This window comes from Poromitra crassiceps (genome assembly GCF_964638095.1).
Source record: "Poromitra crassiceps genome assembly, chromosome: 12".
Taxonomy (NCBI): Eukaryota; Metazoa; Chordata; class Actinopteri; order Beryciformes; family Melamphaidae; genus Poromitra; species Poromitra crassiceps.
The window spans coordinates 12,266,589-12,293,172 of NC_139632.1; the positions used below are offsets into that span (position 1 = coordinate 12,266,589).

Consider the following 26,584-nt stretch of genomic DNA (forward strand, 5'->3'; position numbering starts at 1 on the left):
ACGGGAGATGGAGGAAGGGGGGAGGGTGTTAAAAGGCTCCCACATGAACAAGAACATGCTTAACCCACATAGAGACATGATGGCGGATCACTGAAGGTTTTCTTTCATACCTCATTTTGTGGTTCTCTGTCAAGATGGTTGCTCCTACAAAGGAACCGGCCCACCCTCTCCAGCCTAGAGGCAACGGTGGCCTAGAAGAACGTGATGAGAGGCGATGCATGAATGGATAAATGAACATGATAAGAGGCATTGGTTTCTTCAACTTTGTGTTAGGGTGTGTCCCGGGACAAGAGAAACCATTTCTCCCTATTTTCGACATTATTAGGTGTCTATTAGCAGCAGTTTGCACAGCAGTGCACAAACTGCAAGGCAGTCATTATAGCACCACTGCAATATGCTGGTCTCTACAGGAGTGAGTGCGTGTGTGTGTGTGTGTGTGTGTGTGTGTGTGTGTGTGTGTGTGTGTGTGTGTGTGTGTGTGTGTGTGTGTGTGTGTGTGTGTGTGTGTGTGTGTGTGTGTGTGTGTGTGCGCGTGTACAAGCCTTTCTATTTTACTTGATTGGATTATTTTTAATGTAATGCATTTCGCTTGATCTTTTATAACCTAATCTTTTTTCTCTCTCTGTGCTCCTTTCTTTTTCTCAATTGTATGTTGATGCATACTGCCTCTGTGTTTATGAAATGGCCACCCAGACAAAAGTCATTCATTCATCCATTCATTGATTACCTGTCGAATTGGGTCTGAGTGAGAAGCATTGGAAACTTTATCCATCACATCACACCATTCCTGGGTCTTGTGAAGCAACAATAGGCAGGGGGGCGTTTGGTGTCTGGCCGCTAGAGAGCAGCCAGTCCCCGGCGTGTGTGTGCGGTGGAAGCTGGTCGTGGCACACACAGAGATGTAGCTCGGTAGGACTGTCACTTTCACGGCGGATCATTAGCAGACGTTACAGCGGAATGGGACGGATCGGATTTGGGCTTTGCTGCACAGTTACCGCATGAATGTGTCGCGTAATGCGACCGAGATCAAGAGCTGCCTTTGGGGCGAAATATTTATGGTTTTGGAAGGTTTTGCTGGAGTAGCTAGTTGCTAGCGTTGGGCTAGCGACTCTGTTGGCTACTTCGCACGGAAGGTATTTTTGCAAGGATGCTACGGTGGATACGACAGCAGCTGGTAAACAGCTTTACTACTACTACTACTACTGCCTTTCACACAGCCCGCATTACACCTCGCTAAAAACACAACAGCAGCAGCAGCCAGGGTATCCCAGAAATACCTTTAGCTGGTCGAAAGAAAGAGATCCCAACTCTCCCATCTCTAGTTAGCCAGTGTCCAAAACAAGTCGGTGTTTATGTTGCAGTGATGTCAGTCAGGTAACCTTATAGCATGCTAACGTTAGCTATCTTGCCAGCTATCTAACGTTAGTTAACGTTAGCTACCGATAGACACAAATGGGCCGCCGGGGGTTTGAGATGACGAACAGTGGCTGTCGTGTTTAAAATTGCCAAGTTTGTTAGCGCAGTATCCTTTAGCTGGTCATTCACTGTCAGAAAGCAAAGAGTTCGTGTTAGTTAATTTGCTAGCTAACGTTGTAAAAGTTGGCAAAGTTTGACAGCTGATGTGCTAATAATACCTCCATTCATCTAGCGTTGGCTAGTTAAACGTAACGTCAACTCCCCCCGTGTCGTACGTTATCAAACTGCAATTAAACTAGCTAAACTTGTTGGCAATATCGGTATTATTGTTGCCAGGATCGTGCCAACTGACTGTAACAACCCCGCCGCGTGCCAACAACAATAACATTTAGCCTGTTGTCACTTTTACGTTACACTAACGTTAGATTTGGATTGTTGTTTCAGTAACAGTTTAACGTAGTGGAACATCTCGCTTCATGCATTGCTCACAGTTGCTGTCTTTGGTGGTAATCTGATGATACACATCCTGTATTTATTGTAATCACCTGTTGTTTGCCTACCAAGATGGCCGTGTGGTGGTGACGTATGTGATAGCAGCGCTCTAGGTATCTGAAGTATGCCAGGGAAATATCAAGCAGCACCTGTTACACACTCACCTGCGAAACAGAAGCACTCTGACTCTTGAAAAAGCTGCAAATTGGAGGAAGAATCAGTGTTTAAAAGTCTGACATCACTAGCACTGTGTGACAAACTAGTCTATTTTTAGCTGTGCTCTGCATGTGAAAGCATTGTATGTCATTTCTATTGACATCTCATCTGACAGGACTGCTTGGACCAGATTTGGGGGTTGACATGCTGTGTATGTGTGAGTGTGAGTGAATTTTGTGTTGGTTTGGGAGTGAGTGTTTGTTTGGGAGTGCCTGAATGTGGTACTAGGGCGTTTATTGGAGTGTGTGTGAGCCTGAGCATGTGTGTGTGTGTGTGTGTGTGTGTGTGTGTGTGTGTGTGTGTGTGTGTGAATGGATGATTGAATTAATGCAATGCATGCTGTGTGAGGTTAGTCACACATCGATCAGGCCGGGGTGGATGTTGCCACAGCCACCCGGAGGGTTTAATCAATAATGAGCCCTATAGCTGCTTCTTCAACTCCTGCTTCGCTGCACATTTGCCAGTTTTTTTATGGTAATGCAAAAGGAGAAAAAAAACTCTCTCTCTCTCTCACACACACACACACACACACACACACACACACACATCACACATCACACAGTTGTGTAGTCATACTCGAGTTTGAGTACATAACGATGGCAGCATCCTACTTTGAGACAACTCAGTCGTCTTGGCCCATCCCATATTGACATGCCTCATTAACTAAAGTTTAAATGAAGTTAACCAGATGGTCTGCCATCGCTGTGCAACTGGCACAATGACCTTGATTTCAACTGGAAGGTAAACCAAGAAAAACAGTGCTGGTCGTTCATTCTCCAGATGCTTATCAGTTTGTTTTTGATGATGTTGGTGCAGTGGTGTAGAGTGCAGGGTAGACGCGGGGAGAGGGTGTCGTCTACCCACTTATTTTTCAGGCGGCTTTGCATCTACCCACTTCTAGCGGCAGATTCCACCAGGAAGTGTTGCGTTACAGCCGCTGGAGCTGCAACAGACGTGTCCTCAAAGTAGCTCTCCTCTCTGCTCCGCTAAACATATGCGCGCCCTGTGTATTTTCGCTTCCATCTTTGAGTTGCTTCAAGCAGCACATAGCAGATCAAGCTGGGCAGGAATTCACGAGAATAATAAACAAGTTTATTTTAATTTTTTGTATCAATGAACTAAATTCACAATTCAGTAATGTTCAGGTTATGGTAGCCCAATTGTTTCCATTGTTACATTTGTAGCCTACAATTCAATCACTCATGTTGTTGCTTTTGGAGACACCAGGAGGAAAGGGGATGGGGTGTATGAGTGGAGAAGGCTCCTATTTGCCATGCTTGGATGAGTGGATGGATGGATGGATGGATGGATGGATGTCTTCAATCAAAAGCTGTGTTGCAGACACTCTAAATGGCATCCTAGGACCTATGTTTTCATTCCCCAGAGATGGCTGTATATGAATTAATAACAACCCTGATAAATAATAATAAAGCAATTAAGCATTTGGCTATTAACTAGAAAATGTCACTCTCAATGTGAAGGTCATGTCTGTTGCAGCCTGTTTCAGTTAATAACATTAATTATTTTTTCGACATATTTATTTGGCACATCCTTGTTTGCCATCAGGTGTTCTATCTACTGCAAGGCGCTGTATGAGAAATAACGGCGCTACATTCTGGAAGAAGAAACGGGAACTTTGTCATGACTTTTTTTTTGTCTTGAATAGAAATTCCTTGTTTGGGTCATCTGACCAGTATTTCTGAGCACTGATATTATTGGCCTGGATTGACATATTATTATACAGTATATTGTATTGGCAGAGTGCCCTCAGGGATGATGCATTGTGTGGGACAACTTGGAAGTTGGCATCGCTCCGGGTTCCAGTCAGTGGGTTTTTTGAAGGGGTTTTTGGGTTAGAGGTCTGTGGTTATTAACTAAGGTCTGTGGTTATTAACTAAGGTCTGTGGTTATTAACTAAGGTATGTGGCGAACAAAAGTTTATGATCCTTAGATCTTTGTCTTCAGCAAGATCATCTTCACAAAAGAACACGACTTTTACAAAGATAGAAGTATCATGAACTGTTGTTAACCGCACAGACCTTATTTCAGGCATCTAACCAAAAGCCAGTTAAAAAAACCCATTGACTTTGAGATGAGGGAACCCATGTTCTTTATGATTTGTCACATTGACTATACACTTGATCTTTGAGAAGAATTAGCCTAACTCTCCTCACAGTGTGTGTTTTAGGAATCTGCTTGTGATGTTGGTCAAGAGTGGATATAACGAATCAAGTTGAATCGCAATGACTCAATAACAACAAATCATTATTGTCAGACAGATATAGCCTATGATTGGACATCTGCAATTGTATTTTCTAATTCTCACCAATCAGTATTTATCCTTCACACTCGGACTCGTAACATTGGCATAGTATAGTAATAGTAAATGCTAATGCTATACTGCTGTGCTGGTATTGCATTTGTTCCTGGAGTTTTGATGGTAATGGGAATATCATCCGGCTGTCATCCTCTGCTTGTTCTGACTGTGGAACATACTACTGTGTTTCCTCTGTTTCTTTGTCTCGCCATCTTTAGCTCTTATCTCTTTCATTGTCTCTCCCTCCTGATTAGCTCATCTCATTTGGTGAGTCAGTGCGGTGCCTGGGATGTGATGTATTGGTCTGTCGCCCACGCATTGTGCAGTGGTGAAACCATTCCCCCAGGGCATTGTGGGACTTGTAGGCTTTATGCAAGGAGTAATTACCTGTCGCCTTACAGATTGATGGGGCCACGATAGTCCAGGGGGGAGGGGGTGTGGGGGAGGGGGAAACACAGATTTCCCCCCTTTTATTCCCATGGTCATGCGCGAGCTCTGTGTCCACCTGTCGGCCCCCTTATCTGTTCTGTCGGCGGGAAGAGAGACACGGAAGCATGGAGGTTTCGACCCGTCGGTCGACGACGCCTCCCGAGGGGCCCACGAGAAATACAAAGATTTGCCAAGACAAAAAGGAGAAGGGGGAGGGAGGGGGTGCGACCAACTCATGTGCTGGTGTGCGACCGGCTGAGAAAGTAGGTAGCACCAGGCAGGCAGTGCTACCAGTGGAGAGAGGTTAGTTACTCTGGAGGAGCTCTGCCCTTTAAGCATAACTAGCCCAGTGTTCCAGCTGCTCAATGAGCAGCAGGCTTCATTCTTGAACGTGAGAGCTGTGAAGGTTGCTTGGCTGGCTGTGTGTCTCTACTGGAGCCAGGAGCAGGATGTCACACTGGGTTGTGATACGCTCCTGTTTGCCATGTCTGATGGGGGTAATACAGTGGTGGTGGGACTGGTGTGTGTGAGGGTAGTGTTTGGTTTCACACCGACTTTCTCTCTGTCTCTGTGGTAAGAACTTGGAAGCATGCAGTTTAATAGTTCAACAGACAGAGATGCAGACTGTTCAATTTACTTTGCTTTTTACACTTTATCTCACACATACACTACACACAGAAACACACACACATGTTGTAGCATCAAGACTGCAAGAGTACTACTAGGGCTGTGAATCTTCACTGGCCTCACGATTCGATTACGATTCATCCGTCAACGATTCGATTTGATTTGATTCCACGATGCATCACGATACAGCTCAAATTATTGCAGCTCCAAGTATCACATCCTCCATTTTCTATATTATTACTGCACATGGCTACTTTTTCATGAATGAATGCAACCAGTCAGATAAAGATCAACTCCCTTTTTTACTTAGTTAGAAAGTGCTTTAAAATCTGAATGTCGACATAAATTGAAACATAAACAATCTGATGCGGAGACATCGCGATGCATTACACGATTAATTTTGACACCCCTAAAGAGTACCAGGGGCAGGGTGTGATAACCATATAGACCTAGTGTCAGGGTTATCATATTGAAATGTTATTTTCAAAGTGAGTCCCGGTCACTGATCACATTAACCAAATGTTTTCTAATCTGAAGGTCGTCTGTCATTCGAACATAGGTTATAATTAGAAATGACAGGATTTTGACAGCCCTGCCTGTCAAAATGACAGACAACGAGAAAGTCTACCGCAACCTGTTGTCCCGGTATCAAGTGCTACTACACATGACCAATCACTGGCGAGCAAAACCTCTCTCTCAGGGTCTGACTTTGAAAACGCCATTTTCTAAGAGTGGATCATCATCTGTCATTTGATTTGGAGATCAGATTGTTGCTTTGCCTAATCTAATAATCTTGTAAGTATGTAACGCAATAAGAGTAAGACGTAAGAGTGAAAACAACACTTTCTAGCTGCTGCCACTGAAAAAATCAGTGTGTTAGTGAAGGTGTAAAAGTGCTTTTTTGCACATTTGCGTCTAGCATTTTTGCTATAATTGTGTTGCTGTAATATGTGCACTGTGCAACAGCACGAGAGCAGAATGTTAAAACCGCAGCAGAGGGTGAGAGAGAGGAGAGAGACAGTCGAACAGAAAGGTGGTAATGGTTTACATGTGTGCCTGCTGAGCTGTGTGTGTGTGTGTGTGCCTGCTGAGCTGTGTGTGTGCGTGTGTGTGTGTGTGTGTGTGTGTGTGTGTGTGTGTGTGTGTGTGTGTGTGTGTGTGTGTGACGTGGCTACGATACATTCCTGCGTGTGTCTGTGTGTGTATCAGGCCCTGGTCAAAGAACATTGGCAAATGATTGTAAGCATAGCTTTGACCTGCTTGGAGGAGCAGACGGGGGGAGTTTGACACATACTGGAGGTGTAGGACAATGACTGTGTGACGACCAGAAGCCAGACAGAAGCTGGGTCTGCATCCAAGTCGTTTCCTGCAAATGATGGGCCCAGCTTCATGGTTGGGTTAACGTTTTGAAAAAGTAAATCTAGGCTGACCAACACAGTGTCAGCAAAGTGTATTTGTTGGTCAAGAAATTATGGAATGGAAACATTTTGTCAAATAAATGACAGACTTGTGAAATATTTGTCCACCATGACTTCCCAGAACTTGCTGTAGCTCCCCCATCCATCGTGGTTGGTGTCTTTTTTGGTGTCGTTTTTGCCTTCAGATGAAATCCAAAGACTTTTTTTCCCCTTGTGGATGTGTTTTTTTTTCTGTGAGGCATTTGCTTTAACCGATGGAACTGCACCAACTTTGCATGTGACCTTTCGAAAGTTAGGTAAAATTCTCTTGATGGATGAGAGAGAGAGAGAGAGAGAGAGAGAGAGAGAGAGAGAGAGAGAGAGAGAGAGAGAGAGAGAGAGAGAGAGAGAGAGAGAGAGAGAGAGAGAGAGAGAGAGAGAGAGAGAGAGAGAGAGAGAGAGAGAGAGAGAGAGAGAGAGAGAGAGAGAGAGAGAGAGAGAGAGAGAGAGAGAGAGAGAGAGAGTTACCATGCTCACTCTTGCACCGTACTACGTGCAGCCATCTGCTTGCATGAAGTAACACTTCCCTCTGTGTTTCTCTCTTTTGCTTCCTTGTAGTCTCTGTATCTCTTTGTTGCCGTACCGAGTCCCAAACTAACCTCTACTCACTGCAAAAAAAACCGACAACAACAAAATTGAATTTGATGCACCCAGTCCGTTTAGAAAATGTTCCCCCCTGTCCCACTCCCTGTACATTGCTGCTGCTGTATAGTCTTTGAGGCAGCAGTCAGGATATCGCTAAAATGTCATAAATGTGAAGTAAAATATTGCCATAATGTTCCATTGCTCGTTTTATATATAGAGAGCCAAAGTGAACATCACTTCCTGCTTCAGCACTACTGTACCAGACTTTTTCGTCCGCCATTTATTTTCCCATAGACATTTCATGAAATGCTTATAAAAACAGTTTTACTTGATCAAACCAAACGGTTCAGCTATATTTAGAATCGGGAGAGACCATAGAACATTTCACTCGGACCAAAACTGGAAAAGAAAACCTGAACAAATGTTTTCTTTAAATCCGCATTTTTTTTAACGTTATGTCAATTCACATCCAAGCAGCCACCCTCTCTCATCCCCTCAGTTATTAGTCCATTCTAATGGTCCACAGTAATGCCCTGTTTCACTTGAGTCAGTGCTTTGAAAGTTGCAAAGCACTTATAAGTGTGTGTGTGGGGAGATTTTGTTAATATTGTAAATAACCTGTAAATATTTTGTCTCCTCTCTCTGCCCCATCTCTCTCTCTATCTCTCTCTCTCTCTCTCTCTCTCTCCCTCTCCATCTCCCCCCCGCTCTCAGGGTTTTGACCCCCCCCACCAGAGTGAGACCAGGACGGTGTATGTGGCAAACCATTTCCCCCAACATGGCCACTACGTCCCGCAGCGCTTCCTCGACAACAGAATCATCTCATCCAAGGTAAGCTTCATGATGTGACTTAACCCCAGTACTGACACTGACTCGGCCCATGTCTTTTCCCCAAGGTGTTCTGGTATCAAGAGGCAAACTCAGCCAGACACTTCACTCCTCTATACAGTACCTGGACTCACGTCTGTTGGTTTATTGAGCAGTGCCTGCCTACTCAATAAAAGGAAGAACAAGTTATGTACTTGTGAAACCATCAACTTTATTTTTGAATCTTCACACCATACTGTTGCTCTGAATTTTCCCATGGCTGCCACAATCGTCTTCTCAAATTCAGAAAGAGATGCATGTCATTGCCGGGGAAAAACCAGCGTGGACTGAGCAGAATCTGTACTGCAGACATTGTGGAAAACACGTTAGAATTAAGGCTCTCATTTACTTTGATGTCACAATGTTTATGATGTCATCAATGATGGTCACTCGAGCAATTGTGATGTCATCATGCCTATGACATCATCAGTGATGTCACTCGAGCTCTGCGGGCGAGGCCGCGCAGCTGCCGAGCCGAAACCCTAGTGTAACAAAATGTTAAAGGCTGTAATTTAACAATATAAAGAGACAGGTGAGACTGACAGAAAGGCAGATCTCTCTGTAAAAGGGACATCATTTCTACAGGTATTCTTCTGTACTTTGTAGACAAGAGCAAGCAGCAAGCACAACAATGTAGCAGTGTTCATATTTTTAGATTGTTTGTTATCTTTGACCTAAAGTACCGATTGATTAATTGATTGAGCAATGTCATCCAAGGTAGCCAATGTCCAGCATCACAATGTGGACTTAGTGCTACCATTGATTAGGCAGCTGATTGACTGATGACAGGGTCATGTCATCTGAGGCACTTAGCACTGAACGGCTCATTTCAATGGAATTGATTTGAAGTCATGCTTATAGAGAGCCAAAGTGAACCGCACTTCCTGCATTTCTCTGTGTACCAGCGTCTGAAAAAATATAAATGGTGGTGAACGAGACAAACTGTTTGAATTGTGCCACGGGGTACACACACGTCATGTTTGTCAATGTAAAAGATAATTTTGCAAGTCAAGAAAGTCTCATCTTGTGGTAAAACTGTGGCACTATAAGTTATAAATCAAAAAGACTACGCACAACCAGTCGCGTAAGTGACGTCTCTCCCGCCAGTCCATGGTGTTGATGGTGTGACGTATATTGTGCGACACGAGAGTTGTAGTCGATTGACAAAACTAAACCTTACGTTTCAGTTTCAGGACAAACTGCGACTTTCTCTTGACATGCATAGTTATCTTTTAAACTGAAAAATGTACATCTGTACCCTGTGGTACAATTCAAACGGGATAAGAAAAAAGTCACGTCTGTCTCGTTCATCACCATTCATATTTTTTCAGACGCTGGTACACAGAGAAAGGCAGGAAGTGACGTTCGCTTTGGCTCCCTATTGGATAATAGAAAGGGCTCGTATGAAAACAGTGCTGCTCAACACAACCCATGCTGTACTAGCAGTCTCAGCGGAACCTGCTCAACACAACCCATGCTGTACTAGCAGTCTCAGCAGAACCTGCTCAACACAACCCATGCTGTACTAGCAGTCTCAGCGGAACCTGCTCAACACAACCCATGCTGTACTAGCAGTCTCAGCAGAACCCGCTCAACACAACCCATGCTGTACTAGCAGTCTCAGCGGAACCTGCTCAACACAACCCATGCTGTACTAGCAGTCTCAGCGGAACCTGCTTAACACAACCCATGCTGTACTAGCAGTCTCAGCAGAACCTGCTCAACACAACCCATGCTGTACTAGCAGTCTCAGCAGAACCTGCTTAACACAACCCATGCTGTACTAGCAGTCTCAGCAGAACCTGCTCAACACAACCCATGCTGTACTAGCAGTCTCAGCAGAACCTGCTCAACACAACCCATGCTGTACTAGCAGTCTCAGCGGAACCTGCTCAACACAACCCATGCTGTACTAGCAGTCTCAGCGGAACCTGCTCAACACAACCCATGCTGTACTAGCAGTCTCAGCAGAACCTGCTCAACACAACCCATGCTGTACTAGCAGTCTCAGCGGAACCTGCTTAACACAACCCATGCTGTACTAGCAGTCTCAGCAGAACCTGCTTAACACAACCCATGCTGTACTAGCAGTCTCAGCAGAACCTGCTCAACACAACCCATGCTGTACTAGCAGTCTCAGCGGAACCCGCTCAACACAACCCATGCTGTACTAGCAGTCTCAGCAGAACCTGCTCAACACAACCCATGCTGTACTAGCAGTCTCAGCGGAACCTGCTCAACACAACCCATGCTGTACTAGCAGTCTCAGTGGAACCTTGACCAGACGGCTTCTCTACAGCGAGACAGTTGTCTGGAAGATTCTGATCTATGAATAGTGCAGGCAAGCATTTTGTGAGTTCAAAGTATGGAAACAGTGAGTCTGGCGACCTGTGCTTTTTAAGGGAGAGAAGAGGATATCTTGTTTTCTTTTCTTCTCATGATGGCTTTTTGACTTTAAATTTAGTCATTAAAATCGTCTTGTCTCCTCAATGCAGGTATAGCAACGGTTGCTAATTTCATATTGAATTCAGTGATGAATGCCCTTTTTTCATCACAGTAGAAAACGCATGTAGGAAACTTTGATCTAGCAGCTCTATATCGAATCTTGTTTACAACATAAGTGAATGAAATTGACTACTAATGTAGCAAGTCAGAGCATTGCCTTGTGTCATTTCCAAAATAAAGGGGCTTTAAGATAAGCATGGTTTGTAGCTTTCTCAGTAGACCCCACACAGCTGTTTAACTCTGCAGAAAGCTGTAGTCTGACCCTGGGCTCAGGGAAGCACAGAGGATAAAAATAGCCCTTTATAAGATATTTATGTCAGGCCAAGTTGAGCTGAGATTCATCTGCTCAGAATCTGAACGCCGACAGCAGCATTTTTGTCATGATCGGTGATAGGAGTGATCAGTAACCCGTCATTGATTATAGGGTGCTTTCTCACTGGGAACGATTGCTTTCGTTCCGTTCCGTGCCAGAGTACAATTGCTCCCTCTCCCCTCCCCCCTGCTGGTCAGCTTTCACATTACAACATTTCTTCCGCGTCAAACTTGTTTTTACTGAATAGGCGTTTCAGTTCTCAGCCCTGATAGCCTAATCTGTGCTGCTTTTAATCTCTCTCAACACAACACATTTACCTGTTGAAATGATCGTTGTGTCCTGAACTGTACTGCGTGGCGTGCGCGTGACTGCAGGGAAAAACAAAACAAAACACACAAAAAACGCTCTGTGCGCTGTGATCTGTGCGCGTTGGAAGCGCTCTCGACATGATTCTGATCTGAAATACACACGTCCTGTGTCTGAACAGCCCCTAAATCTAGATGTTTTTGTCTCGAGTTGTGTAGTGTTGGTGGAGTTGTGTTATGAATTCATTGGCAATTGACCTTTTCTTCACTTCACTTACCTTCATAGTGAGCGCATGCTAGCTTTTCTGTAACGGGACAACAAAGAGAAATGTTTGAAGTAATTGTGAAAATACACATATTTGACTGTGGATCAATAAGACACTGAATAGTCAACACATATCAACAGATTGCGATCATCGTCTGCAATTGATTTAATGCGGAGCCATGACTATATAAAGGAGTCAGTCTTTTATCTTCTGCAGAATGTGCTAGTTTGTGTCTGTGAATATATTTCTTTGTCCCTTCATCTGTAGAGCTTCGTGGAGAATCATCTACCATAACAGCCATGATTTGGCTCTCTCAGACTCTTCCACATGTTTCTCAAAGTAAAAAACAGCTTGTGAGGTGACCTAAGGGTCCCACGCAAGAACCCCCCCCCCCTCTCCAAAAAAAAACAATCGAAAACGGAATAATTTCTCTAGGCCTATTTTACAATGATGAAATCATTTAGGTTTCTACAATAATTAGGTCTACTTTTGAATTTGATCATTAGACCTTTTTTCGGCCAAATTATGGAAAATTCTGCAACATTCCATGTTTTGCACCAAATTCCATGATTCCGTCTGTTTTTTCCCGTTTCGCGGAAATCTGCCTTCCCTCTCTGTCTTTGTCTTAGCCGTGAACCCATCCTGTTTAACTCTCTCTCTCTGTGTCTTTCTCTTTCAGTACACAATTTGGAACTTTGTCCCCAAGAATCTGTTCGAGCAGTTCAGAAGGATAGCCAACTTCTATTTCCTCATTATATTCCTTGTACAGGTAATACACAAACAAACACACCCGCACACACACACGCACGCACGCACGCACGCACGCATGCACGCACACACACACACGCACACCAGTTCCTGTTTGCAGGTAGATGTCCACTTCAAACAGACAGTGACGAGTCAGGCGTGGCCTCAGTTCCTGCCCTAGATTCAACTAGACGTGTGAGTCTGTCTGTGTCTGAGTGCATGTGTGTGTGTGTGCGTGTGTGTGTGCGCGCACACATGCGTGTGTGCTCGCGTGCGCGTATGTGTGTGAGAGAGAGAGTAAGTGACTCATCGACTTCTAGTAGACCAGGAGGGAGACGTGTCTGTCTCCATATTAAAGCAATACACCCACCACACATGAAGTCATACTCACTCACACATGTGTGCCTCTTCTTCTATGTGCTGATGAGCCACAAAGTTTGAATCAGAATCAGAATAACTTTATTGATCCCCGGGAGGAAATTATGTCATGCTACAGTTGCTCACACTCAGATAGTGAAGAATATAAACATAGATACATTATAGGAAGCATAGAATAAACCAAAAACACACAACAATAAAAGAAAGAATAGAATAGAGGTTAGGTAGCCTATATGGTGGTTGGTGGTGGTGGTGGTGTTGCAGTACATGAATCTGCCCACCGCCAAGCCCCCTATGGGCCAGTTGGTGTGAAAAAAGTGAATTAGTTCTTCTTTGCACCACGGTCAATCTTTCCACAAAGTTTCATACACATTTCTTCATAAGCTCTACTAACAGACAGACAGACAGACAGACAGAAAACATAGACTACATCATAGGGTGCTATATATGATGTCCAGGTTAAAAAGCCATTTTGATGTATTATTAATAGAGAGATTGAGTTTATTGATCCCACGGAGTACTAAAAACATCAACCCAACAACCCATCAGTTTGTCATGGCTACGAAAGGGTGTGATTTTCAAAGAGAAAACTGAAATGGGCCATTTTGGGCTTGGCTGCCTCAGTTGCTGCTTGCGGCTACATTTTCTACATTTTCTGGCCCTGGCTCTCATGTTCATCTCATTGTGGCTAAAAACTAAATAAAATATTTGAGACAAGAAACTAAACAGTGATCGCCCCATAAATGGATAGCATCAACCACTCCACTATGTCCCCATGTGTCCGGAAGGAAGTAAGGACTGAATCATTACAGTGTGCTGAGAGGAAATGTTTTCATGAACAACAAGACAAGACTGTTTCAAATGAAATTGGGTTAAGCATGTTGCAGTAAATGTTGCACGGTGACTGTCAGTTAACCTTGTGACGGAAGTTATAAAACAAACTGGTGCTCTTGAGGTTTCCTGTTTTTTGACACTTTGCGCAATCGTCTCCTCCTCGTTCCCTCTTCTCTCTCACTTTCTGCACATGCTCTCTGACTGACTCTCTCTCATATGTCCAAATCATCTGTCTCTCCCTTGTAGTTGATGATAGACACTCCCACGTCCCCAGTCACCAGCGGCCTGCCTCTCTTCTTTGTCATCACAGTAACTGCCATCAAACAGGTGAGAGCGCACAGGCGCACGTCACATCCTTCCTCTCTGCGGGATGACTTGATGGGGAACTAACATACGTACACCTGATTGAAGCCGCATTTCACATAGGAAACTGGCTTCTAGTATCCTCCCAGCCCAGTTCAAAACTCAGGGTTCCCACGGGTCCAAGAAATCATTGCATGTTTGTGAATTTCAGGTGTGTGTGTGTGTGTGTGTGCGGAAGTGCGGAAGTGGGGACAAACACTGCCGCAAAAATCGGCAGTGTTTGCAGACCACTCGCGGCCCACCTGCAGTACCTCCACGGCTCACTAGTGGGCCGTGGAGAGCTATTACCATGTTGGGCAGGTTCCTTTCATCTGTGGCTTTATTATCTCTATTCTCTAAATGAATTTGTATTTGATTGTATTTTGATATGAAAGGTACAGTATGTCTGGGTTGTCTTAAACGGCCATCTCATCTGTCACTAGAGCTGTACGATTAATGTATCTCCGTCCTAGGGCTGTGATTGGTTATTGGTTGAATTCTCTCCTAGGGCTATGAGGATTGGCTGAGACACAAGGCGGACAACGAGGTGAACGGCGCTCCGGTGTTTGTGGTCCGCAGTGGAAGTCTGGTCCAGACAAGATCCAAGAACATCAGGGTAAAATGACAACACCTTCACCTTCCATCCATCCCCACAAGTGCTGTTACGATGCTGATTAGGCCAGTCCCAATGTGGACTAGGCATGGGTCGGTTTGAACATTTTGAAACTGGTTCGATATTCCCCCAAAAAACGTATCAAAACGGTATATAGAATTTTACAAAAAAAATAAAAAATAAATAGTGTAGTGCATAAATGACTGTAATGCGACTGCAGTTGGTGGCGATAATGCACCTCTAAGCTGGTATGCCAACCAGCACTAACACTGAATAAAAATAAGCAGAACCATTTAACTGTAACAACACACTGTTTTTGTTTCTCATAACTATTCAGCTTAACTTTTCTTCAAACATCAACATAATAAACAAAATAAGACTTTTGCCTACTAGTGCAACTTGAGAAGAGGCTAATACATGTACGAAAAATAGTGCAATCAGAATGGATTGGCACTATTTTTTTATAAAAAGAAAAAAAAAGAAAAAAAGGGGGTTCGCACGTGATCAAACCGGTTTGGGCTCGTACACCGAACCGAACCGGTAAAACCGGAAATCGACCCATGCATAATGTGGACTCTATCATCAAGCACAAGACAAGAGACAAAGCTTGACAGAAGTCTTCACACACACAAAAACCTGCACCTACCTTCTAGTACCACAGGATAGCTTTCAGCATCTCAAAGCCGACAGCCATACTGTAGGTAGTGGTGCTTTGCGAGTGCTCGTGTTCTTTCTGTAGAAGTAGATTGGATAAAAAGGGAGCATACTGGTGTCACACTGTTCTCTTGGGGTGCATCAAAGACGTTAATGGCAGTGAATAGAACACTATTTCATTTGTGGAGATTGCAGGAGCTGAGAAAATGGCAATGTTCAACGCAAATGGCACTGGAATGTTCCGCGAAATGACATGGCATTTGTCACAGCAGCAACGCCAGCTTTCCGAGTCTCGTGAGACAAATTACCTTTCGAGCATGTTGATTTAAAATGTCTTTTCTATTCATTAAGTTTTGGCGGGTGGTGCTCTCACTCACCGTAGCTGCTGGTTTACCCGCATGCCTCGCACTGACTGGCTCACAGTTGACAAGGCCCCATGAAGCAGAAATCGGAGTTAAGTTTGTGTGATCCAGAACTCTCAGAAGGGAATGTACACTGAGTTGCCACTTTATTAGGTACACCTATACAGTGTTTCCCACAGGATTTTGAGAATTTGTGGTGGGGGGCCGCAGACCCCCTAGGGGGGTGCGGGGGCATGCCCCCCCACGAGATTTTTTTTAACATTTTAAAGTAAAATGCATGAATTTGAGAAAGCTTAAATCTATGAAGAACATGTCATCATTACTGTGCTGTGGGTTTACAATGACAAAATAAATTTCTCCCTATAGGTCAGGGATACTCAACTTGCTTTGCCACTTTCGTGAAATGATAGAAGGCGAGGGGCCAGTTAATAAACAAACAATATACATTTTTCTGTAGCGGATTGTAGGTTTTTGGGGTGTCAGCCGGAGTTTAGGCTGACAGTGTTGTGCACACCGGATAGTTAGTTAGGTTAAGTTAGTTAGGTTAAGTACATACATAAGTGCCTGGGTAGCGAGCAGATGGCGGTATTTGACAATTTAGCAGCTAAATCATAGATTATTGAAAGATATTCCATATTCCAGACTGAAATGCTATAACAGAAGTATTGGCCAGAATGACATGAACATTTATTGGACACTTATTCAGCGGATATCTTGCATGTTGCGTTCAGGTGCACTGTAAAAAAAAAGTTTTTTTTTTTTTTTTTTTTGGTCAACATCTTATTGTGGCGGTCAAAATATTATTGTGGCGGCCCGCCACAAATTCCTTTATGTATGGGAAACACTGCCTATAGCTGGGACAGGATAGGATACCCGTCTGCCACCAGAGCATAGCTTCAACAAGGTGCTGGCAAAGATCTCCAGGGATCTTGGCCCATGCTGACTTGATAGCATCACGCAGTTCCTGCAGATTCAAACATCCTGGCTGCACACATGCTGTTCCACCTCATCCCAAATTCATCTATAACTGAACAAAGGTCCCAGTCATGTTCCTGGAACATCTTGAGAAGATGTGTGTATCATGTTGCTACAAGTCCATTTGAAAAAGGCTAGGCTTACTTGCAAAACAACAACCACCACCACCAGGCAAGACCGATCCAGAGATTCACACTGTTTACACAACATTCTGATTCTGCTGTGAGCATGTCGCAAGCAAACATGGGGAAATGTTGCACCTGTTGAGAAACTTTGATCTTCTCCTCTTTCCTTTCTTATCAATGAGGTCTTGTTGAACAGGAGTCTCTTTAGGTCGGCCATTTCTGACCAACGACCAACGATGGCACTAGTTAAATCATTCAGTTCAATGATTCAGTTTAATCAAACAGGAAGTGAACCTCTCGACCATGTCAACATGCTTGAAACACCCTCAGCCACAGTGACTTACGGTACTACATAGCAATGCTGCTTTTGTAATCACAAAGGTTGAGCTAATACAGGAGCCACTGAGTGTTGTGAGAGTTGAATCTGGACTGGCAGGGCGGTGCCCAGTAACACTGTTGAAATAGCTCACTTGTTGCTCAAAGGTAACAGCTGATTACACAGTATTTGAGGAGGCAACATTAGCCAAGAAGCAGTGGTGCAATTTATTTCAACTGGAGTTCACCATATACAGTATACTACCAAGTTTTGTTTTCTTTTTCCCCCAATTTTTTCCCCAATTGTACTGTGCCAATTCCCTGCTAGTGTGTCCCCGCCCGGTCGTTGCTCCACCCCCTCTGGGGAGAGTTGTAGACTAGCACATGCTTCCTCCGATACATGTGCAGTCGTCAGCCACTTCTTTTCACCTGACAGCGAGGCAGGACGTACCATGTGGGAGGATCACGCTATTCCCACCAGTTCCCTTCCGCCCCGTAGTACAGCGACCAGGACACATACCCTCATTCCGGCTTCCCCCCTGTGCAGACACAGCCAATCGTGCCTGTATGGACTCCCGATCAAGCCGGAGGTAACACGGGGACGCGAACCTGCGACCCTCGTGTTGGTACGCAGGGAATCTACCGCTACACTACCCAGATACCCGTAATGTTTGACTGTATATGTGTGTGTGGATATGTGACAGATGAGGGTAAACTTATCTCTCACTTATGACAAGATTATCTGCACAAACTTTGGCCCTAAATGAAAAGAAAAGGAATTCAAACTAAACTAAAAACTAAGAACCGCCCTGAAATCTGAACCTGAACTCTGTGTGTGTGTGTGTGTGTGTGTGTGTGTGTGTGTGTGTGTGTGCGCGTGTGTGTCTGTGTGTGCGTGTGTGTGTGTGTGTGTGTGTGTGTGTGTGTGTGTGTGTGCGTGTGCGTAGGTGGGGGACATAGTTCGTGTGGCTAAAGATGAGACGTTCCCGGTTGACCTGGTCCTGCTGTCCTCGGACCGTCCAGACGGCACCTGCCACATCACCACCGCCAGCCTGGACGGAGAGACCAACCTCAAGGTGTGTGAAACCTTTTGCCCTCCTCTTTAATCAATATTATATGAGTAATACTAATTCAATTATATCCTTCTGCCAAGCAGCATACTTGGTGGTTACCAGTATCAGTTCAGATGTAAGTTTACTGTATAGGGTATTTTACAACAGCTTCCAACATGACCCTAGCCAGTCTCTGTATGAGAAGTCTCTCATAGAGACACTGCATGTAATAGGCCACGCCCATCACGGGGGAAGAGCTCCGTTCATTTCCACACACCAGCTTCATTTTCCTTGAATTAAACATAGCTAAAAGCTGTTGTGTGGTGGGGCTGCGCAGAAAACAAATGTAAAAAATCGCCAGTTAAAGTTTTTTTGTACTCCTGAGCAAAACAAGGAAGCCATTGAGAATTGGCGAGAAGAAAAATGTGGATCTAGCTGTCAAGAAGTAAGTTGGAGTGTTCATCTTCCGTATATACGATCTTTTGGTGCAACACGCAACCATGCACGTGACATAGGAGAACGCCAGGATTGGACAGGAGTTTGTGTTTTCCCCCGTCTTGGGCGTGGTTTCTGAATGATGACGCGTTACGCAGTGTCTCTATACTGTAATGAGATGTTTCCCTGCTTTCAGAGGTTGAGCTGGTAAAGTCATCAGTGGTTGCCATGGTAAAGTCATCAGTGGTGGTTGCCATGGTAAAGTCATCAGTGGTTGCCATGGTGGTTGCTAGGGAAAGGGAGGGTTGATGCATGGATGACACACTGCAGCTGATGGGACTGAAGGCTAATGGAACCCATATTCGGGCGACGGGTGCTATTGATGGAAAGAGCCTCATTGGAGCTCATTTAGATGCGGTTTACAGGAAACGCTTTGCAGATATTGGAAATTAGTCTGTAATTGGTCAGAAAATAGACTTAGGCCACGGCTGCACTGATCCGTTGTGTCTGCCCGTCTCCGTTCATTTCTATTCATTAGTTTTCAATGAGAGATGTCCGTTGTCCGGGCAGCGCTGATCTCCATCACATTTCCGACAGAAACTTCAACCCGGTTGAGAACTTTCTCTGGATGGGCAGATTCCTCACTGCCAATCAGAGGTGTTTTTCTTTTCTTTTTTCATGTTCCAAAACAACCCAACGGACACTTAGCAATTCTGTCCATTTTATGGTGAAAACCCCTCTGTGTACCTGTCACACTGCTGATGCCAGCCTGTGTGTGTGTCTACCAGGCAAGTAGACCATATATATATATATATACCTTATGATTAATTCAGTTGCTCTGTCTTCAGTGAAAAATCTGCCCAGTCATGCAGAGCTGGCATTAAAAAGTTTCTTCTTCTTCTTCTTCTTCTTCTTCTTCTTCTTCTTCTTCTTCTTCTTCTTCTTCTTCTTCTTCTCCTTCTCCTTCTCCTTCTTCTTCTTCTTCTTTTTCTTGTCAGCTGTAGGCTAAAAGTTTGACCTACCTAGCTACAGTGATTACAGTGGGACACTTAGGGTCGGTCAAATGGGAATCTCTTCTCTTTTCTTCTCGAGATCATCCATTATTTGATTGCAGTTGTATGAATGAAGACCCTCTAAGTTCATTGTTCATGTGTCACAGGCGATACCTCAAACTGTACTGATGGAACTGTGATGAAACTTGGGGGCATGATCGATGCATCTCGCCATTGCGTTGGGTAAAACAAGGAAACATATTGTTTGCTGATTGGCTGTCAGGAGGGCTGCGTCATTTCTGGGAGGTGATTTGTTTGTTGACTCGTGCCTTGTTTAGAGGGTGCACCCCGTTCCATCATCTGTGAGAGTTAGAGTTCAGTTCAAGCACAGCAGAGAATAAATCTGTCCTTTTCTTGTCTTAAAGTTTAACATGAGTTGCTGCTTCTTCAACTTTACTTAGTGAGTGACCTTGGTAAAAAAAAAAAACATCTGCATGCAGAGCCCTGGATCGGTCTTTTCCCTCTAGAGATGTGCCTGCTTTTGGGGCTGTTTGAGTCTATTATGGACAAGACAAATCAAGACAACCTTCAGTTCAAATAAAGTCCAAATAAAGTCTCTCCATCTCCTGGCTCTCATACCCAGCCCTTCCCGTGGCCGGAGTACCAGATGAGGTGCATCTTCCTCCCCCGACTGACCCAACCAGTTGAATTATAGATTGGAAGCCTTCTGTCTTTGTTCTCTGCCTCGTATGAACACGTCTTACTGAGAAACTGAAGGAAAAGAGCGTTCGTCCGCACACCCTACTGTGGATGCTCTTTTCATCCAGTTTTATATTTAGCGCCAGCCAGCACCTCGGCTAAGTCTGATCCCGGGTGAGCGGTGTATTTTTCTCTATTTTTGATTTGACTGAGGAACTGAAAACGTGTCTGACTGTCTCCATTAATACCGGCCATGACAACTCGATGTGTGTGTTGTGTTTGTAGACGAACTACTCGGTGGCGGAGACAGCAGTCTGTCAGTCAGGGTCCAGACTGGAGGCTCTGCTGGCTGTGGTGGAGTGTCAACAACCGGAGGCTGACCTATACAGGTAGTCCACACAAAATGTTTTGTTTTGATTGTTTTAAGTATTGGTTTTAGACCGTTTTTTTGTTTTTATTATAATATGGGGGTATTATCAGGGTCAAGATTTTAAGAAAGTTCAGAATATATAGAATATGCATTCCAATACAAACACAACATTTTGTGAAGGCACCCCGACCGACCAGAGGAGGCACTAGTGCAGCGACCAGGAAACATGCCCCATTGGCTTTCCACCCGCAGACAGGGCCAATTGTGTCTGTAGGAACGTCTGACCAAGCCGGAAGTACCGCTACCGGGAATTGAACCCGCGTCTCCACGGCGAATGCTTTTATTACCTCCACACTACCCAGAGGCCCCGGCTGTGAATGTTCTCTCTGTATAGGTGTGTTGTGTAAAAGATGACAGGCGGATGCGACATGGCTCCTCCAGCCACTCAAGCAAACCCCCTCTCAAGACTGATCAGTGTATTTTTAGGTCAGGCAGATTGTTTAGGTGGCAGTTTCCTCCCTATCCTCCTCTCTCTCTGCCACTCTACCTCTCTCTCTCTCTCTCTCTCTCTCTCTCTCTCTCTCTCTCTCTCTCTGTCTCTCTCACTCCATCACACCCTCTCTATTGCGCCACTCAGCAGAAACGCCTGCTTTGTTTTCCAGGTTTGTCGGTCGGATGACGGTGACTCACCAGGGCGAGGAGATCGTCAGGTGAGACCTGAATGATCCCAACAGCCATCACTAATAGCTTGAACAATAACCGTACATGATGTGCAGCACTTAAAAAAGAATCACAACAAATACTAATTGCCTTACAATAAAGACATAATAGCTAATAGGGAGAGCAGGGTGAAATGACACCAACAAACCAATATAGTGGAACAATAGTGGAAAGAGGAACATTATCACATAAAAGCATGTCTACAGGAGCTTTGAGGTTAATGAGCTTTGCAGTCTTTCAGCTCACTGTTTTGTTGTCCCCATTATAAAAGGCAAGGATAAAGTGCTTACAAAGATTACCAAGCATGCCTGAAATGTCACCAAAAGAGACCGGAAAATATGCGGCAATATGAAAATACATTTTGCCCAAGTGTTTTCATTAGCGTTTAAGTTGCTGCTCTCCCTTGTTTTTACCATACAACTTCATTTATGTACTGTGCGAGGTAGTTTTCCTGTAGCATTTTTCTGGCTATTTATTGCGTTATTTGTTTGCGTGTGTTTGTGTTTATGGCAGACCGCTGGGCCCGGAGAATTTGCTGCTGCGAGGAGCCAGGTTGAAAAATACCAAAGAGATTTACGGTGGGTGGATGAAATGGATCGCCAAACCTCCCAGTCGAGCGGTCCAGTTCCTCACATAGCCTAGTAGAGACTAGTAGAGTAGATGACTGGCTCTGCTCCATGCTAACACTTTAGCATACACTACGTTGAGTGCTACTAGGCTCTGTGCTACACTCTGTTGGGTGATAGTAGGTGACTAGCATTATATACAGATAAAAAAAAATCACTGCACTCTATGATTTTTTTTAATGACTAAAAATGAAATCTCCCTACTTGTACTTTGGATAATGCTAGTCATCAGAGTCTATGCTAAAGTGTTAGCATGGAACACCAGAGCCAGCGATCTATTGAGGACACGTGGATGGTTTTGCTGTCTATATGTTCTCATGACATCATTATCCAGTCTGCCATAGACTTGCATACAACTTGAACCTAGCTGTGCTGTTGCAGGTGTGGCTGTTTACACTGGGATGGAGTCCAAGATGGCCCTCAACTATAAGTGCAAGTCTCAGAAGCGCTCTGCAGTGGAGAAGTGAGCACTCTTCCTATCACCTCTCACTATCAATGAAATAGTGCCCCGTCACCCCGGCTTGAGCGCTATGTGTGTTTAAAAATACGATGTCCGCTGATGATGACATTTCCCCCGCGCACCACCAGGTCCATGAACACCTTCCTCCTCATCTACCTGGGCATCCTGCTGTTCGAGGCCGTCCTCAGCACCATCCTGAAGTACGCCTGGCAGGCCGAGGACAAATGGGACGAGCCCTTCTACAACAAGAAGACGGAGCAGGAGAGGAACAGCAGTCCGGTCAGTCCGCTTCACATCACATCCTGCTCTCCGACGAATGCACTCGATGTATCGATTTGCTCCCCCCTTAAGTAGCCCCGCAGATAAGACCATGTGAGATTCGAGTCCGCATTCCCACCTGTATCTCTCTGTATCTGCCTGCCTCTCCATGCCCTCCTGCACCTTCATCTCCTTGCCAAATTGTAATGGGCTGTTTCTCTCCGCTCCAGAGAGTGGATAAATAGATGGAGATGAAGAGATACTCCCCGGGCCCACACTTGAATCCAGACAGTGTCACACACACACACACACACACACACACACACACACACACACACACACACACACACACACACACACACACACACAGAGAGAGAGAGAGAGGCGCTGGCAGGGTGGTCCCAGTGTCTCTAGATAATATGACAGGGCATAAGCACATCCGCTGATGCCCTGTCACACTATCTAGAGACGCTGGCTGGCCTGTCTTGTCACCGGGCCACCCTGACAGCCTATCTGCCCGCCTGCCACCATTAATCAGTCAGTGTGATCTGCTGCAGCCTCTCTATGTATTAAAAAAACAACAGCCCCTAGCTGCCGCTGTCCCTGGAGGCAGAGAGAGGGAATACCAGCATGACAAACGAATGCCGCTGCTGCTGTGTTACATTTAGAATGACCTGCCGGCCCAGCACCCTGCTGGCCCAGTTAGAGAGGACACCGTGCACCCAGGACGGCATGTCTTCACATGGCAGCTCAATTCTGCTGTCTCCAGCGTGTCTATCGAATGCCTTGAAAAATACATCAACGTCTTAAATACAGTTATTAGATCTTATTGTTCCCACCATACAATGGCAGGTTTCTTGGCGCCTACATGTTTTTTTTATCATATATGCTTTACTGAACGTAATGCCCCTTCATATACATTTCTACCCTTTTCTTTCGGCAACTATGTTCAGTCAAAAATGGGCTGATTTTGCGAGCTCTCTGTTTATTTTGGCTTTTATTTTGGCCTTAAATTAAATTCCAATTGTAGATGCTCTGGCCCCTCCCCTCCCCTCCTCTCCCCTCTCAAATATGTATTAATGGTATTAACTCCTTAGCGGAAATATGCAGCGATGAAAACTAGTCACCTTTAGGTGACAGTCACCCCCCACCCCCTACAAAAATAGGGCACTTAAGATTTGAGTTGTTTTGTGTGTGTGTGTGTGTGTGTGTGTGTGTGTGTGTGTGTGTGTGTGTGTGTGTGTGTGTGTGTGTGTGTGTGTGTTACCTTTTTCACTCTAATTAGTTTGCATCCCCGGGGAATGGATTACCCTGCCTGCCTTCATTTAAAAGGGTCTGCAAACTTACTTAGTTGATTGAGTTCATTCAAGGTTGGGCCAGATGTATGATAATGTCTTCAAATCAACAGGTCATTTTGCTCCATAAATATGGATGTCTGCCAAACTCCTTCTGCTTCCACTCCTCTTCTTCTTTTCTTTTCCCAGCTGGCTTTCCATCCAACTGCTGTTTTATGCCAATTGTGACCTTTTGAATTGGAGACGCTAAGTGGACATGAAACTTAACAAGTTTATCAAATGTATGCTTATTTGAAGCAGAAATAATGAGGGGAATAGCAATGAAAACGCATTTGTCAAATGCATAAGATGATGGCTGTGATTGGCCCGATGAATCTCAGTTTCAATCACATGACAGTTCAAAAATGCACATTTTATATTCTGTTTGACGTCCTAAAAGTTAATGTAAAAATTGGCTGGGTACTTGGATGGAAACAACCATTTCTTCTGCAGCTATTTTCACAAATTCTTCACACCCCACCTCCTTGTGGTCTCCGGTTTTCTCTCTCTTCCTCCCTTATTTCCCATTTGCCTTCCGATTAAAAATAAAATCAATTTAACCTCGTTATCCTAAAGTTCAATATCCTGGTTGTCTCTAACGTGGGTCCCATTTCACTCCTACTTTCACCTTCAGCATCTTCCCCCTTCTCCTCCTCCTCTTCTTGTCCCTCATTTTCAGTTTAATACAATAATGAAAACCCCACTATCCTCTAGGGCTGCACAATTAATCCTACATTATCATGATGTCGATATTGGCTTCCACTTGTGGCCGGGGGCGATTAATCACACTGGCTTCAGCTTGCTCTAATCAAAACTCAAATTACTTGAATTTTCAGCCAATTTGCCGCTGACCTTTCAAAGTGCATATAAACTCCTCCATTAGATTGCATCCAAGTGTACTATACAGTATAATGAAGCACAGATTACGGGGTAAAATATTTATTTTTTCATCTCCAAACAGGCAAATGTGCTACTGTACTTCTTTATTTACACTAATTCTCCCATGGGTCTTTATGGAAAACAAAAATAAAAGCCAGTAAACACCAAATAGACGTCTTATAAAATAAGAATACAAATGCCCAAAAACTAAGGCTATGATTCCAGTGCACCGGAATCACAGGTTCAAAGATTTGTACATTTGAATGTTTTTTTTATTATTATTTATTTATTTATTTGTTTATTTACAGGTTTATAAAATACATTATGAATGTGAAGGCATTTTGCTGAACCTAAAATGCCCAAGTGCAAGAAAAGAAAGAAGGATGAATAATCATGATAAATAATCGTGATCACAATATCGAGCAAAAAAATCACGATTATGATTTTAGCCATAATCATGCAGCCCTATACTCTCCTCTTCTCTCTCCAGATCTTGAAGTTCATCTCAGACTTCCTGGCCTTTCTGGTTCTCTACAACTTCATCATCCCCATCTCGCTGTACGTCACCGTGGAGATGCAGAAGTTCCTTGGCTCCTTCTTCATCGGCTGGGATCTGGACCTCTACCACGAGGAGACGGACGAGAAGGCCCAGGTCAACACCTCGGACCTCAACGAGGAGCTGGGCCAGGTATGGAATAGACAAGACACACGCTTTGAGAAATCACACCCCATCTCCTGTGGTGCCTCGCCGTAAGTAACACAAACATGTGTGTGTGTGTGTTTCTGTTCCCCAGGTGGAGTATGTGTTCACGGATAAGACCGGTACGCTAACGGAGAACGAGATGCATTTCCGCGAGTGTTCCATCAACGGACTCAAGTACCAGGAGGTCAACGGCAAACTGGTACCTGAGGGACTGACGGACGACTGCCCAGACGGCTCTACTACACCTCACCTGGTAACACACACACACACACACACACACACACACACACACACACACACACACACACACACACACACACACGCACACACGCTTGCCTATGCTTGCACGAGATTTGTTTTGTGCGATCTGACACTACGTTTAAAGAAGAGAGCGTTGCAGCTTCATTGGAACAGAGTACAAATGTCAGTAACAGTTCAGTTAACCGATCTGATGGCGGAAAGGTTATAAAAGTATACTTAATTACAAATTGTTCTTTCTCAAAAACATGTACCGGTAAGCTTTTATTGTCTCTACTCCTGCATCGGTGTCACCAAGAAAAGGCCAGAAATGAACTATTCAAGACGTGATAAAAGGATCCCATGATCCACAGTCCCAATAGCAGAGTTCCCTGAATCAGCAGTTAGGAGAAGAAAGATAAAGTAAGAGAGGTATTTATCAAAACAAGAATACTTGACCCAAGACTGTTAAAAACTTATTTTAGTAGACAAGAGGGAATATTATCTAGGGGGAAATGTGTAGGCTGCAGATGATGAACATAGAACATAGAAGCAACAGAAGGCTCTAGGCTAGGGTAAGGCAGGTGAGTGAAGACCTAGGAGCAGAAATATTGTTGTTACGGTAATTTTTTTTTAAGAAAGTGATCACAGACTGTAGGCATAGGCACAATACAAGCTG

At 44.4% G+C, this 26,584-nt stretch overlaps 1 protein-coding gene across 1 annotated transcript in view; it reads left to right on the forward strand.

The window, feature by feature from the left end:
- Positions 1 to 1,041: 1,041 nt before the first annotated feature.
- The window catches only part of atp11b (ATPase phospholipid transporting 11B), a gene marked incomplete at its 3' end in the record, with an annotated part of 59,220 nt that continues 33,677 nt past the window's right edge, over positions 1,042 to 26,584 (forward strand). Inside the window, exons 1-13 of the mRNA XM_083647209.1 lie at positions 1,042 to 1,174; positions 8,254 to 8,370; positions 12,475 to 12,564; positions 14,001 to 14,081; positions 14,605 to 14,712; positions 18,088 to 18,216; positions 20,604 to 20,707; positions 21,351 to 21,398; positions 21,922 to 21,986; positions 22,416 to 22,497; positions 22,623 to 22,773; positions 25,456 to 25,653; positions 25,760 to 25,921. Of these exons, the coding sequence (XP_083503335.1) occupies positions 1,148 to 1,174; positions 8,254 to 8,370; positions 12,475 to 12,564; positions 14,001 to 14,081; positions 14,605 to 14,712; positions 18,088 to 18,216; positions 20,604 to 20,707; positions 21,351 to 21,398; positions 21,922 to 21,986; positions 22,416 to 22,497; positions 22,623 to 22,773; positions 25,456 to 25,653; positions 25,760 to 25,921 (1,362 nt within the window). The remainder of the gene's footprint in view (positions 1,175 to 8,253; positions 8,371 to 12,474; positions 12,565 to 14,000; positions 14,082 to 14,604; positions 14,713 to 18,087; positions 18,217 to 20,603; positions 20,708 to 21,350; positions 21,399 to 21,921; positions 21,987 to 22,415; positions 22,498 to 22,622; positions 22,774 to 25,455; positions 25,654 to 25,759; positions 25,922 to 26,584) is intronic.